The sequence below is a fragment of the Opisthorchis viverrini genome, assembly GCF_000715545.1.
Source record: "Opisthorchis viverrini unplaced genomic scaffold opera_v5_212, whole genome shotgun sequence".
Lineage (NCBI taxonomy): Eukaryota > Metazoa > Platyhelminthes > Trematoda > Opisthorchiida > Opisthorchiidae > Opisthorchis > Opisthorchis viverrini.
The window spans coordinates 2,868-21,237 of record NW_008751870.1 but is presented as its reverse complement, the minus strand read 5'-3'; the positions used below and the strand labels follow the sequence as shown (position 1 = coordinate 21,237).

General features: G+C 43.5%; 1 protein-coding gene across 1 annotated transcript in view; it reads left to right on the top strand.

Annotated features, from left to right (window-relative positions):
* The window catches only part of T265_08349 (hypothetical protein), a gene marked incomplete at both ends in the record, with an annotated part of 27,913 nt that overhangs the window by 7,177 nt on the left and 2,366 nt on the right, over positions 1 to 18,370 (top strand). The window contains one exon of the mRNA XM_009174125.1: positions 17,704 to 17,778. Within this exon, the coding sequence (XP_009172389.1) occupies positions 17,704 to 17,778 (75 nt within the window). The remainder of the gene's footprint in view (positions 1 to 17,703; positions 17,779 to 18,370) is intronic.

Below are 18,370 nucleotides of genomic sequence, written 5' to 3'. Positions count from 1 at the left end.
GTTAATTGACACTCAACACTGATCTAGTTTGAAGAGGACTTACTGATTGGTTCCCCGTCTGTCTTATAACCTGGCCAATTTGGTGACCTGTTCACTTGGCCTGATGAAGCTTTGGTGTCAAAAGCGAAACGTTGCCCAAATAAAACCTACCGATTGTTTATCAAGCTCTTCTGAAACGATGATATCTCAATCGGGTCCAAACCTTTTCCAAGTGAGTGAGTACGTTTTCACTTTGAAATGAATGTCCCAGCACTTTTGGAAACCAATAGTTGCATTCTAGAGGTTTTCCGGAGAAAGATTTTCATTGGAAACGACGACATCTCAATCGGTTCCAAACCTTTTCCAAGTGACTGAGTACGTTTTCACTTTGAAATGAATGTCCCAGCACTTTTGGAAACCAATAGTTGCATTCTAGAGGTTTTCCGGAGAAAGACTGATTTTCATTGGTGTGCCAATCGTAGGTGTTCAATCGTAAATGCTTTCGCTTTCTGGTATTAGTCGGGATCGTCAACCATACCGCGGATAAGTGGAGTGCGGTGGTGAAGGTAATCTACACACAAAATTTGATCTCTTGCACAGCAATTTCACGCGATAGCTTTAGTGTAAATCCCAGTTGTTCAATACATCCTTGCGTTGCTCAATTGCAGAGAGACGGTAAGGATGTTGAAATGGCAATTCTGCAGCTTTCTCTCACACAGTATGTGTGTTGCAATGAACGGTCATTTGCAACTGCAGCCGGTGATCACATGAGGCTCAGATGAAATCCATATTAAAACATCATAAATAATTGCAGCAGTATCAGCAAAAGCAAACAGGTGGAAACCTAACCACAGTTCCCAACTAGCTTCCCATTATTACAGAGATACACTTCAGAATGCCGCAAACCCGAGCGTCACCTGTGCAGCACGTTCGTTTAATGAGACCTAATCTCAAGTTATACCAATGGCTCCACATTTTAACACCGAAGCAAACTGAACGATTGTTTTTGTGTGAAATCCATACTTAAATAACGTAAATAGTTCCAACAGTGTCATCAGTGGTAAACAGGTGTAGACCCGGCCACAGTTGCCAAATACATTAGCACTATACCCGAGATACACTTCAGAACGCCGCAAACACCGAGCGTCCCCTGCGCGGCACATTCATTTAAGGAGAACCAAACTCAAGCTATAGCATTGGCCTGCAGCAGAGTGGCATTTCAACACCGAAACAAGTCGAACCATTATATTTGTATCCTCAATTCCGATGGGAAACCTGTATGTTTCAGCAACCATACTCATTTGCAAATCAATTTGACTTTCACGGGAGACTCAAGTGAAACTCTTGTTGATAAAGTTCTTCAACTGAATGTGCTGCACAGGTCGTTGGCTATCAAAGAGTATCCAGCAACCTCGCTCGCACTTTCATTTATGGAAAGAAACCTCTAAGCGTTTTCAACCATTGAAGCCCAATCATGATGCAAACTAAAACAGATGTTTTCAAGCAGAACAGTTAGCACAGCGAAAAACAAATTGATTGATTACATTTGTTCGCTAGCGGGATATCCTAATGAAAAACCGTCGAGTGCCTCGTGCACCAGAAAAGCAAGCCATAACTGAGCGTTGTAGGAAACCGCCAGAGTAGACAATGAATAGTCAACAGAGAAATGCAGATCCATTCGGCTGGCTACTCACATCTTGCGGGATACCTCGAATATAGGAAGGCTTGCAACTGAAAGTATCAACGCCTACCTAGAACCGGTCCACGAAATCCTAATGGACAGGGAGAGTTAGCCACCTTGTTACTGAATAATTCGATACGCGGCACATGAAAATTCAGGACCGTATAAAAACCGCAGTGGCTAGTAAATTTTCCAGAAATATTTGGTAAACGCTTGCTTTCGGAAGCCATATGGGCATCAGAAGTTTAAGCGAGCTGCATGAAATGTGTTGTCATGAGTTTGCACGAAGCCATAAATCAGAAAAGGTGCAACAAGTTTATCAAGTCGTACAACCTGTACTCCATCAGTATATCGGAAGGAGGAACATTTCACGGGCAGAGCGAAATTTACCTCATAGAAGTCTTCACTCGAGCAGACACAAGTAACCAGGTGATATGGATTCCGTGATTGACGGATAAGCTGCACCATGCTATGCTTCGCTGAAACATTGTTGTGGGAGTGCATTCACTGCATTATTTCGGACTTTTTCGTATGTAGTAATCAAGAAGAGATTATCAGAATGTTACCGAAAGGTGCAATAATCGCCCTGAAAACAGCGTGGACGCAACTCGGTAATCACAGCATCATACACTGATTGTCACTAATCGGTATGGAAGGACGCTTACGGAAATCAATTCTAAAACGGGATTTAAAGCTTGGTAGTCCTGACGTTCACGGCTTTAGGCTTTGCGAAATTCGTTCTCAATTTCGTAAGTTCAAGGTGAATTTGACTATTGAAATTCTGTCCCCCTGATGAGCATGTGGATGGGGATTTATGAGGCTACCATTTGAAGGAGAGAGGCAGTTTACTGTCAGATATGATTTGTTTTCAGGTGTCTGTTGACCACGTGCACACGGCTCCCAGAACGTGTTGCACAGCACAGCAAACCTGTGGGCTACTCGTATATGTGCACCATCCTGCACCTTCCCGCTCTACGGCTAGCCAGCCAGTGCAATGCAGGCGATGTGTTAATGCATGCGGACTATATGTTTCTATGATAGATTGCTCACTTGCCTGAGACTTCTTCATTGTACACCTCACTAATTCGTTCGCTGCAGGTTGACACAGTTCAAACCAACCGTTCAAAGCGGGCGATCAGCTGACTTGTGAATGCTTAGATATTTCGCGAACAGCATACGTGTCAGTGCGGCTCTCGGCCAGCGTCTATCCAAATTATGGTTGCCTGTGCATATCTACCTCGTATAACCACAAGATGTAGGCGTGCGATTCACCTCAGGGTCTTGGGACATCATCATTTGGGCATAGCACCAGCAAACCTGACATGACAGGCATGACAAATTTCACGTCATTTACAGTCAACCTACCGGATGATGGACGACCCAGTTGAGATTCGATCACACGACGCGACGAGGGGAATAAGTCGGGGAAACGTTACCACTGGTTTTGCATCCCCACTACGACATGAATTCCATATCAATAATGGTGATCATGTTACTCTCGATATCGCTGCACGCAGTCAGACCATCGTGATTTTATGGTTGTATTGATCGGTCCTACGACGAATTGCACCAGGTATTTTCGCTGGCCATTTAGGACGGATCGGTCTAAGCGGGTGACTACCTTCCCGGATTTTAGTTGGTCCATTGAACCTCGAATTAACGGAGCCTGCGATTTCGATATTCTCAAATGTCGAATAAGCAATCATGGCAACAAATTTCATTATCCACAACGTGTTCAGTAACGTTCCGTTTGCCTTTCTTGCTGTCTGTTTGCCAATAACTCGTCTGAGTCTAGACTGGTCATCCGGGGTTAGGGACCGCTTATTAAGATACTCGTTCTAATCCAAATGCTTGAGGAAATTGCCTTAACAGAATCTGTACTTGTTAAAGAGTTTTCAGTTTCTGGTTCTTCTGCTTGTTCGACAAGAGTCGTGTGATTCTGAGATCATTTTTGAAATACGGGTCTGACAACCCGCATACCTCACAGGGTTTGCTTATTTTCAGTGTCCGCCCCGTTATTAACATCCTTACGAACGAACTCATTAGTTGAAACGCAAGGCGAAGCTGGTGCAGAAGTAATTAGGCAAGACTGCAAATTTTCGCAGACATTAGGACAACTACAGAGGCATTTTTCAGTTTCAACGCTTTGATCTCCTTCTCTGACTTCCATCATCAGCTAACTAATCGAAATACAGAAGGCTGACCAAACAAGTCTGTGTGTGATCTTAATATGCAAGCAGTCGTCTGAATGATGAAAGTGAGAGGGTCCTATTAGTTTTGTGTTATGTGTTGGTTCCGGTCAAACTCTCGATGTGACGGCCCCTGATCAAGATGCTCGCTCTAATCCATAACCAATATGCCAGTCTTTTCACCCAAATGCTTGAGGAACTTGTCTTAACAGCTGTGTATTAAGGGAGGTTTCCCAGAATGTGTCCTTGTTAAAGAGTTTTCAATTCTTGGCTGGATGAAGGAGTGTTGGTAACAGCAATCGACAAGAGCTTACTGCGTGGTTTGAGCACCCGTGTTGGAAGGTTTGAGAGAGCCATAGATTGATTAAACGTGTTCTCAAGCTAACAACTCTGTAGACAAATTGATACTTAGAGTGTCAGACTGTGTATACAGTGACAGAACTTCTTTTAGAGTGGTTCCACGCCCGATCATGGCAAAGTATGTTCAACAACATTCGGGAGAAGGGCGCAAGAGAAGGCTAGGAGTCTGGATCAAGCAACATAGCTGGGGATAGAGTATTGCCACAATCCGCATTATCATATTGTTTGCTCGCTGCGTGACAGAACCGTAACAATTTTAAGTAGCCTTCGGTTCCACATGGCCTGTCAAACTATCTTTAAGAGAAACGTTTAATTTTATTCGCCTAAGCTTTGATCTATCGTGCGGACAGTTGTCGTTTGAGTACGAAATAGAAGACAGGCAGTTTGAGACCAAACCATCTGGGATTCTTCGGTTTCTACGTCAAATCTAGGCGTCCGGAATCCCAGGGGATCAATAATATCTGGCTTCAGGATTTCATCCTCAACGAAATGTTGCCCCACCCTATTTGTTGGACGTTGAACGGAATGGTCAGTATAAGGTGGCAATGTCCTGAATCGACACTTCAACGGTCATACACTTCTGTGTGGTTCATTTAGCTCATCCACACCTGGAATTCTTTTCACGCGTTAATCAATTCGCCCGCAAATTCAACAGTTCCGTGACCTCGTGTGCGTATACACAACGAAAATGAATACTAGCGATGTACACCCATTCCAATTTGGTTTTGGCGGGAGACTCAGCTAAAGCTCAACTGAATCTCTCGAATATCGTGCCAACTGAAACATGATGTGGACTGGTGCGACACATTCAGTTGCTTGAAATCCTCGTCAACGAAGGATTAAGCTGGGTTCCAGATGAGTCTCAAGTCGAAATCAAACTAACATGCGAATGAGTTGATTTGTCGAAATCTGTCTAATTCGAGTGCACGGAGAGCGTATAGTTGACGGAAAATCGAGGACTGCACCTACCTGATGAGCCCCGTTTAACCAGTCGTGGGCCATCGATGGGTATTCAGCAGCAAACTTGTGCGTAGTGTATTACGCCTGGACCTGAAGACTGTTGGCTCAAATAAATGGGGACAACTACAGAGGCATTTCTCAGTTTCAACGCTTTGATCTTCTCTGACCGCCATTATTAGAGAACTAATCGAAATAAGCAAAGTAAACCACATACACTCCCACTGTGGCAGTAATATTCAAGCAATCGTGTGAATGACGAAAGAAAGAGGGCCTTATCAGTTTGTTGCTATGCCTTCGTCCTGGACGAACTACCGATGTGATGGTCACACTACTGTGATTCTTATTGACACGGACGGTCTGCTGTGAACTGCCAATAGTTCGTGGGTTTCACCTCAAATGACCCGTTCTATTTCGCTCGGAAGTCCGCGTACTTTAGGAAGCTTTGCACCTCACAATGTGGTTTCTATCTGAGGTCCACAAAACTAATGACTGACTTACCATACTCTTAATGAACAATGTCAACACTTGAAGAAATGTATAATTCTGATGGAAAATCGCAATGAGCCAGTGAAGCCGCAAGTGGGCTGTCGAAGAGATTTTATCAACCTAATGAGTGCTGTGTGATAGTGGATACACTGTCCGTTGTGTACGGTCGATTACGTTACTCATCTTGTCAAATTTGGAGATGTCGCCAGGTGGTTTGTTTCAGGAAGTGGTGGTCTCCTGTTTCCTTTGGTGATCACTTCCACGATTTTGCGCATTTCCTATTAGTCAAACTAGGCAGTTATTTGTATCAGTTGGTTGCAGTTGGTCTGAGCGGAGTGATCGGTTGGTCAAGACAGAACCAATACGTTCATGTGACCGTTGTGATAACACAGTCGCGATCGATATAACCTAATGCTTGTTGTTTTGACCGTTTTCCACCGGAGCAGATATATTTAGAGTAGACCACTTGTCCCGCTGATCTCTCAGACTGAGATGTTATCCAAGTGAGAATAAATCACGTTTAACAAGTTCACAATTATTTGCTAAATATTGCGAGCATGTTACGATTTTCTTCAAAGAAGGATTTTATGGACGACAAGTATCTAGGCCATCTTCATGCAGGACGTCTTGTCTGATAAATCAATAAGTGCCTAAACAAGTTATCGGCGTAATTCCGCGAATTCAGGAATAAAGATGCGTAATTCAAGGCCTACTGGATAAACGTTTCCCAGGGAATGTCACCTGATTCACATTCTCTTTTCCTACTCATGCCTCCTGAAATAATCTTCCTGTCAACTAAAACAAACGACCAAGTCAGCGTAAGTAATTTGCCTTGGATAGGTAAACCCTCATTGTAACATTTTGGTTTGGGGTCGCTCGTGGCCACGAGCGCCTGATCAGTATTATCTCACACCTCCTGAAATAATCTTCCTGTCAACTAAAACAAACGACCAAGTCACACTGCGTAATTTGCCTTGGATAGGTAAACCCTCATTGTAACATTTTGGTTTGGGGTCGCTCGTGGCCACGAGCGCCTGATCAGCAGCGATTATCTCACACTTGGATAGGATGGGGTTTATGCCACTAAAATTTCCGGGCAGTATGTGGCCATGTGTTGTGCTTTCCGAGATTGACAATGGGTGGTGCACCATCCCGCCCTACTGAAGGCCAACCACAATGACGATCAGCCGCTCGTGACCAAATGCTCAATCGTTCAGCAGCTCGGTGTAAGTTCGCTGGGTTGAAACTTCGGGTTGCGTGAAATGCGTACTGTTGATCATACATAACCATGAAGACACATGGGTTTCCGTTGTCCTATTCGAATAACCGATGTGTCCTAAAGGAACAACTTCGTATAATTCTAGCGAATATACATTCAGTTGCAAACTAATTTGGTTTTTCGAGAGACTCACCTGGAACCCAACTTAATCTCTCGTTTGTGATGTTCGTAGGATACTGCTCCATTAAAAATCCGGGTACAGCTTTTGAAGAGGACCAGGAGACGTTGAACTCCCCTGGTATTACGAGGCCAGCCCAGGTAAAAAATTCCCGCTAGTTTGTCGAAAATAATTTGGGGATTTCCACAAAATAAGAAATGGAGAAGATATCAATCTCGGATGGAATTGTAAAATGCTTTAGGATAACACTTCATCCGGATATCTCCCTTCCCAAGGCATGGCCGGAATCCAGTTATGGACACCTTCCGACATTCGTTTTTTGGCACTCGTTATAATTTGAATACAACTAATAATCTTTGATGAATACTAACCCTGTCTATGCGATATTTCCAAACAAATTCTTGAAGTTATCGATTCCCGGAAAGGTAATCTTCCTTGCGTTACGTATTTCGTTTACCGGCAAGATAGAAAAATGACTGTTGAACCACTTCAAAAATGTTCGTTTTGATAGATCACGGTAGGGGCCAAAGTTATGGGAGTCAACCGAATCATCCCGAACCCGACTCGTTGTGTCGTTCTTGAACATCGCATCAGACGATGTGGGACGCGCTCCGTGTCTCCAATCTTCCCATCTCTGAGATTCTCAGTTCCAGTGGCCCATAACCTTTTGCTGCCCAATTCCAAGAATTCAGGAACAAACATGTGTATTTCATGGCCTACCAGATCACAAAAGTCATCTCATTCATTGGGTTAATAATCTCAAAGAACTTTTATGAATAACCTTCTTGCACGCAGTGTGAATGCAACGATATAATGGAACTAAACTTGTATTTCACTTGAAGTCATACTCATGGCTACTGATTGGTTAATCGCTGTGCTGTTGACCCACAGGTTTCTCATCAGCTTGATCACGTTGATACACGTTCCCTGGAAGTGAGTGATTTTCCGCAATGAGGGCAAGTACACTTTGCCTCACTTTCGTGTACTTGCCTGATATGCCTCTGTAAATAAAGCTCACGCGGAAACGACACACCACACTTTTCGCAAAAATGACGCACTCCTTCAGGATGTATGGCTCTTCGATGTTTGCCCAGAACTGCCCAACTTTTAAAATGCTTACCACATTCAGAATATGGATGTCCTGCCTGTTCCGATGCATACATTTGTGCCCTAGACGATGGAGATTCATCCGCGTGTCTTTTCCTCATGTGTTCATGAAGGTTAAACGAACTTGTAGGCGCTGGAACAAATACTGCATCTGAATTATTGGCGGCTGGTGTGAGATATTTGGTGGTTCGCGAGAAGCGGTGGATGTCGAAAAACTCGTCCGCAAACCGGGCATTGATAAACCAATGTTTGACCGAGTGACCATACCGGACGTGATGTGTTTCCTAGGAATCTGACATGCTGAGTTGAAATTCCAGTACTTTTCGGTGCACTTGGGTGAGAATTCTCACTTATTTCTCCTAAGACGTTAACTGCATCTGCGATCGTATCTTCCGGCATTCTTTCTTCCGCCGCGTCAGTACGTGTCTGTTGAGAAGGGGAATGTGGAAGCACCGTTTAATCTGGGTACATCCTGAAATGTAACATGTGGAAACTGGAATGTATGTATGTAAACGTGTAAATAAGGAAAGTGGAGTGATTACGGCTTGCATAAAAACGGGAAACGGGTGTAGTTTGAGACGGTGTGTTGTTGCAAAGCTAGACATCTGAACTGTCAAGTTTGTGCATCGTTTTTAGAAATTGTGCACCCTGAATACACCAATGTGTACACCGAATTTATTCACTGATCTACCAACTCGGTTACTTCACAGACAAGTCCATATTAGGCTCTGCCCTACTGATTTGATTGTTACATCAAAACTCTGAGCATATACCTCCAAAATTCGTCTTTCTTCTAAACCTAAGAGTGACAGATTCTCTGGTTCTCAAACGAGCAGCGATTGCCAATATTTAGCGGGTATGTGTGCTTGTGGACGGGTCGGCAGAATCCCGTTTAATTTAACATAGATATTTGTTCTGTTGAGAAGAATCTACTAATCTGTTTGCAAACGTAACGCAGTCAGTTCTGAGATTCTCAGTTCCAGTGGCCCATAACCTTTTGCTGCCCAATTCCAAGAATTCAGGAACAAACATGTGTATTCCATGGCCTACCAGATCACAAAAGTCATCTCATTCATTGGGTTAATAATCTCAAAGAACTTTTGTGAATAACCTTCTTGCACGCAGTGTGAATGCAACGATATAATGGAACTAAACTTGTATTTCACTTGAAGTCATACTCATGGCTACTGATTGGTTAATCGCTGTGCTGTTGACCCACAGGTTTCTCATCAGCTTGATCACGTTGATACACGTTCCCTGGAAGTGAGTGATTTTCCGCAATGAGGGCAAGTACACTTTGCCTCACTTTCGTGTACTTGCCTGATATGCCTCTGTAAATAAAGCTCACGCGGAAACGACACACCACACTTTTCGCAAAAATGACGCACTCCTTCAGGATGTATGGCTCTTCGATGTTTGCCCAGAACTGCCCAACTTTTAAAATGCTTACCACATTCAGAATATGGATGTCCTGCCTGTTCCGATGCATACATTTGTGCCCTAGACGATGGAGATTCATCCGCGTGTCTTTTCCTCATGTGTTCATGAAGGTTAAACGAACTTGTAGGCGCTGGAACAAATACTGCATCTGAATTATTGGCGGCTGGTGTGAGATATTTGGTGGTTCGCGAGAAGCGGTGGATGTCGAAAAACTCGTCCGCAAACCGGGCATTGATAAGCCAATGTTTGACCGAGTGACCATACCGGACGTGATGTGTTTCCTAGGAATCTGACATGCTGAGTTGAAATTCCAGTACTTTTCGGTGCACTTGGGTGAGAATTCTCACTTATTTCTCCTAAGACGTTAACTGCATCTGCGATCGTATCTTCCGGCATTCTTTCTTCCGCCGCGTCAGTACGTGTCTGTTGAGAAGGGGAATGTGGAAGCACCGTTTAATCTGGGTACATCCTGAAATGTAACATGAGGAAACTGGAATGTATGTATGTAAACGTGTAAATAAGGAAAGTGGAGTGATTACGGCTTGCATAAAAACGGGAAACGGGTGTAGTTTGAGACGGTGTGTTGTTGCAAAGCTAGACATCTGAACTGTCAAGTTTGTGCATCGTTTTTAGAAATTGTGCACCCTGAGACGGTGTGTTGTTGCAAAGCTAGACATCTGAACTGTCAAGTTTGTGCATCGTTTTTAGAAATTGTGCACCCTGAGACGGTGTGTTGTTGCAAAGCTAGACATCTGAACTGTCAAGTTTGTGCATCGTTTTTAGAAATTGTGCACCCTGAGACGGTGTGTTGTTGCAAAGCTAGACATCTGAACTGTCAAGTTTGTGCATCGTTTTTAGAAATTGTGCACCCTGAGACGGTGTGTTGTTGCAAAGCTAGACATCTGAACTGTCAAGTTTGTGCATCGTTTTTAGAAATTGTGCACCCTGAGACGGTGTGTTGTTGCAAAGCTAGACATCTGAACTGTCAAGTTTGTGCATCGTTTTTAGAAATTGTGCACCCTGAGACGGTGTGTTGTTGCAAAGCTAGACATCTGAACTGTCAAGTTTGTGCATCGTTTTTAGAAATTGTGCACCCTGAGACGGTGTGTTGTTGCAAAGCTAGACATCTGAACTGTCAAGTTTGTGCATCGTTTTTAGAAATTGTGCACCCTGAGACGGTGTGTTGTTGCAAAGCTAGACATCTGAACTGTCAAGTTTGTGCATCGTTTTTAGAAATTGTGCACCCTGAGACGGTGTGTTGTTGCAAAGCTAGACATCTGAACTGTCAAGTTTGTGCATCGTTTTTAGAAATTGTGCACCCTGAGACGGTGTGTTGTTGCAAAGCTAGACATCTGAACTGTCAAGTTTGTGCATCGTTTTTAGAAATTGTGCACCCTGAATACACCAATTTGTACACCGAATTTATTCACTGATCTACCAACTCGGTTACTTCACAGACAAGTCCATATTAGGCTCTGCCCTACTGATTTGATTGTTACATCAAAACTCTGAGCATATACCTCCAAAATTCGTCTTTCTTCTAAACCTAAGAGTGACAGATTCTCTGGTTCTCAAACGAGCAGCGATTGCCAATATTTAGCGGGTATGTGTGCTTGTGGACGGGTCGGCAGAATCCCGTTTAATTTAACATAGATATTTGTTCTGTTGAGAAGAATCTACTAATCTGTTTGCAAACGTAACGCAGTCAGTTTAACAACCGCCGTGTTTGAGACAGCGCACTGTGTTTGTGAGCGAACTCGCCCTCGCATGGATGATGAGCAAAAAAAAACAATAATTTCGTATGATTTGCATTCACACATATACCTCCGTCTGCATGGTTCATTATGTATTATTTTAACCAATTCAGTTCCCTGAAATACAGTAAGGGGACCAAATGGAAAACATCACCAGCTCAAACCATTTCGAAAACGAATGACCACCAATTATCGCATACGATGACGAATGAACAAATAATGAAGAGCTGTTCGCAGAGCTAAGCGCTTCGGTGGGAACCATCTAGTCGCTGATCGGGATGACCCCATCAGCCGTCAATTAACATCAGTGAACTGGAGCACAACATTTGCTTCTGGTTTGCGCGCCACCTGTGAGCAAATCTCCGACTTACAAATGATCTTCAATCGGGTACTAGCTTTGCCCCAGTCAGATCCGATTACAATCAAAACTAATCCACACAAACTTGAGTAGCGCACCACAGGTCAGTTGGGTGAGAATTAGTGACGGCGCTGAACGACCGCTGAACGCCAATTAAGTCTTACAACAGGGTTGTTTTAGTCGCGTGGTTCGTCGCTCAAGTCTCAGTGACTCAGACCCCATACACTACAACATCGACTATTCTACCATCATGCATGCGTCACGTATCACGATAATCGGGTCACCCGTTGATTGTTGCACACTAAATGGCTACTCGCTACATTAAACTAAACAGGGAGCAGCAAACTGAAATTAACTAAGTATTCACGTTTACTGCTTTTGAATAAAGGATGACTATCCACTTGCCATGGCTTGTGCTGAACATGGGGAATTTCGATCGACATTTCATGGTCTTTTGGTTAAGTGGTCATTCAGATGCGCTCTCCGAATTTACATGACCATATCTTGCATTTGCTAAGGTGATTTCAAAAAAAAGCATTCCATAACATCGGAGATTTCACCTGTAGAATATGGGCATGACAAATTACCTGTGGCGCCGTGAAAAGTCACACTTCTAAGCATTCCGCGTCGGCCGACTGATTCACCGTTTGCAGTCCCTGTCCTACTACGATCGCTCATTTTAAGTACCCAGCTCCGCGCCTCCAGCTCGTTGTTTGGTTCGAATCTAGTTTCGGCAGGACAGTACAACTTACCGTTGGCGCGTGTAACATGGGTAGCTTATCTATTTCAAGGACAGCGAATATCCTGACTGTCTCAAAGTACCAAGAGAAATGAATTGATCTACTGATAGATCGACCATCTGTTTGAATAATTGGATTGCAAATTTTGGAGGCAAATAAATTTGTACCTGGAGAATGAGGCAGGCGCAATATATTCTTACACGAAATAATTCGCTAGTACACAAGATATCAGATCTAAACTCTGACTCACACAGTGGACCATATATCGATAATGGGTTGTCCAGCTGCCAAACTGTGTAGGAATAGAAAGAAATAATGCATCTGTAGGACAAGAGCGAGTAGACAAGTTTGATGGAATCATCGAAACAATATATCGTTGATTACATGCCGCCATCGAATGGCCCACATAAGGTAATCCCATATGACATGAGCTGGCCACTATCTACACATCTGCCTGAAGAGATCTCGTCCCATTCACCTGACCATCGCGACCACAGAGGTGGTCATCATCATCATCATCATCCGAATCATCCGAATCATCATCATTATCATCACCAACGCTCTAGTTGTCATCGCCATCTTCAGCGTGACCGTCATCAAATTTACCATTGTCAACAGCAAGAACGTTCGTTATATATACAGGCATCTCAATGTCATCGTGTAAACTTGCTTGTATATATATTATATAATATATTTGACAACGTAAAACTAATATTTCAAAAATGCAACTTCGATTTGGGACAACGTGTGGACAAACTTCTTACTTCGATAGTCCACTCTACGATTATCTTTATTCATGGTATGTTGAAAAATACACGGACACTCACGGTGATTTGCGCAAATGCTACATTTGCGAGACACAATAGTGTAACTGCAAATGCTAGCGAACCCAGTGGTTTCATGTTTACACAGATTTGACTCTGATGGCAATGGCGTCCGTCAACTGATTTCTGGTTAACCCTCTTAATAAGGTTGATTATTCATTGAAAGAAATCTGATTAAGCCAGGAGCCTGATTGGCTGCCATGTGGGGAGTATGAATTGGACGAATACCAAACTTGGAGTACTAAGTCATCTAGTTCTTGTGCACAGTGAGAGCTCCAGGCTTCTAAATATCCTTTCGTGAATCTAAATTCTTTCGTGAACGCTTAAAGACCGTTTAACTTTCAGCTGCAAAACTGTGTTCCAGTCATAACTTGGGTAATGTTGGATGCGGTATACAGTCATCCATAACACCGGACTAGCTGGTTGAGTCCGTAGCAATTTTGTGGCATCTATCGTCTCATCAGTCCTCCGCAATATTGGTCGTTTTTCCATCTTCCATTGGTATTACCTCCAGGTGAATCCAGAACAGTTTCCCAATCTGTTCATTCCCTTGGTTGTGCAATCAGCTTACTAACTCGTGCGTCCAAATATTTGTAGTCTGGGCAGAACTGTAACGTAGAAATGTCAACCGGACATGTACGTGATACGTAAAAGTTGAACATCACTACCATTGCATGAAAGGGGCTGGCCGTGATAGACTGGAAGTAGTGAACCGACGACTAATACTTCCGTTGCACTGAAGTTAACCTAAAAGGCTAACATACTTCTCACAGAGAGAGAACTGTACCAGAAACCAGATATTCCTCTTTGGCGAGAGAATTGTATTCCGAACGACGGTACTCCTCTCCAGGGAAACGACTCTACTTCGGGGCACGTGCACAGTCCGGTCAAGGCCAATTTGGGTGACGTAAAGCATCCCCTTGTGAGTGTACGTTTTACTCGGATAAAACCCAATGACTGTCCAACTATTCATCCGGGCAAAGTTTAGGGTTGACTGTGTTGAGAATACAACCATCACTAAATATTTCTGGCCGAGAAATTTGTGAAAATTCCCACTCATCGCAACTTTCCTGGATTCTGTCAATACCAAGCATACAAAGGAACCGCAAAACTGACTGAATCATCAGTAGCATCCAGAAAATGAGCAGCGTTTCAGCCAACACAGTCTTCTGATCGCCTGAAAAGTGGATGTCAATTTATGCCACAGTTGTGGTGCATTCGGTAAACTTTGAGGTGCTGGTTATAGCATACAACTGAACCGCTATTTCAGCGGTTCCGAATTCCAACCATTAACCAATTGCATGTTCATGCCTACTCATGGTTTCGCATTCCTGGTTAGGCTGTTGCCAGTTCTGGACATTCGAAACACTTGTTTTTGGTCTAAATTCAACTTTATAATCTTTCCTTTTCCTGAGCGGTTCATAGAACCTATGAATAGACAGAAACCCCACATCTGTCTCTCAGTTCAGTTTTGATAACAGTTGATTCAAATTCATTCGAAACCAAGACTAAGTATTTCCTGCAGTGACAATTTTACAAGCTACATGAAACAATCTTATCCTATCTCTAACGACAGCGAATAAAACGAACAAAGTAGTTTTAAGCAATGGGTCCTCTTATATATTCTGTCAAAACTTTGAGAAGATAGAACTGGGACGATAGAACTGAAACGTTAACGTTTTCGCTGTTTTCACCACCCTCCCGCTTAGAACGAACATTTTTAGGTTCAGCATTTGACAACTCAGGTTTGGAAATGGAGTACGTGAAGAAATTCAGGGAAAAATAGGTCAGCGTTAAATTATAGAAAGGTCCTGAGTCAATGACTTCCCCAGTCTAATCGGTATTGCGTAGCCAAACGATAGTTTCCGAGGCTGTCGACTGCGCACAAGAAAAGTGAATGAGTAGCTGAGTTCAGCGAAGTGACCTGTGATGGTCAACTATTCTGAAGCCGTTGGTTCTGGGTTTTGGATGGTAGACAAATCAACGGCTGACTATTGTCTCATGGGGTAGACGAGATATATCGCCATGTATCCCGCAGTTTCTTCAGAGGCAGCGGTCTGCTAGGCCGAAGTATCATTACAACTGCTGGTGAAATGACATGGGCTGCAGAAAGGTGTCCCTCCGGGATCGACTAAGTTGCCGTCGCTGGCCCAAACTGGATTGGCCTTCTCTTAGGTGAGAGACCGATCAAGAAAGGCTGGTCATTCTGTTGTATTGCTGGTGAAATGACAGGCGCTGGAGAAAGGTGTCCCTCCGGGATCAACTAAGTTCCAGTCGCTGGCCCAAACTGGGTTGGCCTTCTCTTAGGTGAGAGACCGATCAAGAAAGGCTGTTCATTTCTGTTGTATTCTGCTTTTAAAAGCTTCCCTTCCTATCCTGTTCTGTTGAGTTCACCCAAACAAGGAAAGCCGTGAATTCAAGTTGTATTTTTACTAGGGTGCATAACCTTGGCAGCGCCAGCGCTTAAATTCCGGACAGCTGATATACAAGACCACCGTGCCACTTCCACTTTACTGCCACATACTAAAATATCGCGTCTGAACAGGCCATAGTCTTTAAACTTGGGTGATTGGTCTCACGACACTTCGAACGTCGGGAATTACGAATAATGCAGTATAGTAGTTTTTTATCAAAACGTTCCTCGGATGTGACAGGTATTTTGAGGGAAACTTCGGTTGATTCAGTTATTATTACGTAAATACCAAGGACCTTCTTAGTTTATTGATTAAAAGGATTACGGTCCCCTTTTAAATTAAACTGCGTGCTTTGTGAGGAAACTCTGGCAAGAAAGTGATTCTCCGGCCTTGTTCCTGTTATCGTTACATGTCAGTGCTCTCAACCATCAAGTAACAGCCTGAATGGATGAATGAGATGAGTAGATATTTTGCTTCACATGCTGGAGGCTATTCCTTACCCACTTTGGAGAGGGCGCATTAAGATCTTGGATCAGTTAAAGTTTGAACTATGTGAAGAGCTCTTCCCGGTACATGGGAGTTGTCCTCAGTTACCTCAGCTCCGATAGGCGTGATTTGTGAATTAAAGTGTCCCTAGAACATTGCTTCACCAGGACTATTTGTGTCGCTTACGGGCTTTTGACCATGTCCTTTATTCGAAATCTTTCCCGTCATTTAGATAATTATGTAGATAATCATAGCTTAGAGCTTGTTCGGCCTATTTCATTGTAAACAATGGTGGGAACCCAAAACTGGTCATTATTCAGGAATGATATTTACACGGTGGAAATTACAGAATAGAGAGGCATAAAGGTAATTTCTACTGTGGTGTTCTCTCATCCTGCAGTTAGGGCGTAAATCCTGAATCACTTCTGTATGTGGCGTGGATACATCAGTTGGTTATAGATCGCGTGGTTGTCGATTTGTTCGCAGTTTGCTTGTAGACGTTTCGCCATCAATCGTGGAAAGGTCACCATTGGACGGCTGGATGGTCGACCAATTAAAGCCCCCGCGCCACAAATATTTCAGTTGACAGCTGAGTGATAAGGTACACTATGAAGGTGTGGCATGCGAGTACCACTAGGTCTCAAGTTTTCGTATTCCCAAATGGCATGTTTCAGTCTCCTGGGTCGGCTGGTGAACTTAGGTTCTATCGGTCAGCTGATTTACTGATGTCGATACGGAATCAGCTGTGCACTTACAGCTCTTTTGAGTTTATCGATAGCCTGAATGACTTTCAGCTGCATCACCTTCTCATCGTCTGTTTTGATGGCTTTTCATCGTCAGTAAAATTACCACTGCTAGAAATGACCGCTCCTATTTCCTGTTGTATAGGTGTCTTTCATAGTGATGCACATTAGGCATACGATTTCCGTTCAAAACGCAAGGCAAAAAAGTGCAGTAGCCATGGACTGGTCACGTGGATCGCTCCTATTTCCTGTTGTATAGGTGTCTTCCATAATGATGCACATTAGCCATACGATTTCTGTTCAAAATGCATTATGTAGGCAAAAAATGAAATAGCCATGGACTGGCCACCTGGAACCTCGCTGATTAATCAATAACGGTCGACGCCAAAAGGATCCATTAACCAAATGCGTCCCAATCGACTATGTATGTATGGTTTATTAGTGATGCTTGGGAGAACCCACGATATATTGTGTTTTATTAATGAAAAAAACAATCAACCAGAATAATCGGACAATGAGTTTCACCAGTGAAAGAAAGGCAAGCCTAAAGGCAAACTGGGAGAACCACTGCATATTCAGTAAATGCAGCTTGAAATACAACTTAATCCCTACGTCGTTGCTGGTTAAGCCACCGGAGACCTCACTCGTTTCTGCCCGAATAGCATTCTCAGAGGTCAAGTCATTCCTCAAACAGAGGATCTACTTGACTACTCGGCGTTTATCTGATATCCGTCACCACTCATGTCGGCTGAACCAAGATCTTCAGACCATGCTCTTTCCCGCAGACTTCCAGTTACTCCAAACCAAAGCGACAGAAGTGGAAGCTATCCAAGGACAACATTGCAAAGGGAGAGAAATACGTAAGTTCGAAAAGTTGCTTTCTAAGACTCGGATTTCAAGGGAGCCCATGGCTAGGTCTGAACCACCTACTAGCTATTGTAGCGTGGTAAATTTATCAACTAGACCGTTAAGTGAGGAAGAGCGCACTCTGCGAGAGAATTGCTTGAATCTCGCAGTGAGCAAAAGGGTGATAAGGGCGGAAGAAATAATCCCTAGTGTTGAATCTGTGTTTCAAAAACTTCCGTCAACGGAAGCAGAAAGGCTACGGGTACAGCAAGCCACAGTCCTTAACTCCCAGCAGCCAGGAGCTCCAAATATTACACCAGCAGAGCGAAGAGCTTTAAACACCCTAAAACGGGTTGACAACATAGTAATTACAAAGGTAGATAAGGGTAAGGCCACTGTTGTTATGAACAAGAGTGATTATTTACAGAAGGTTAAGCAACACCTAGCTGAGGGTCCTTATCGGGAGATCAGCAATGCGAATATTACGTCTATAATGAGTAAGAGTAAAGCCGAAGTTAGAAGATATCTGCGGTCCGTGATAAACCACTTAGGGCAAGGCAACTGGTATCGATTGTACCCCAAAAGTGCAATCCAACCACGACTTTA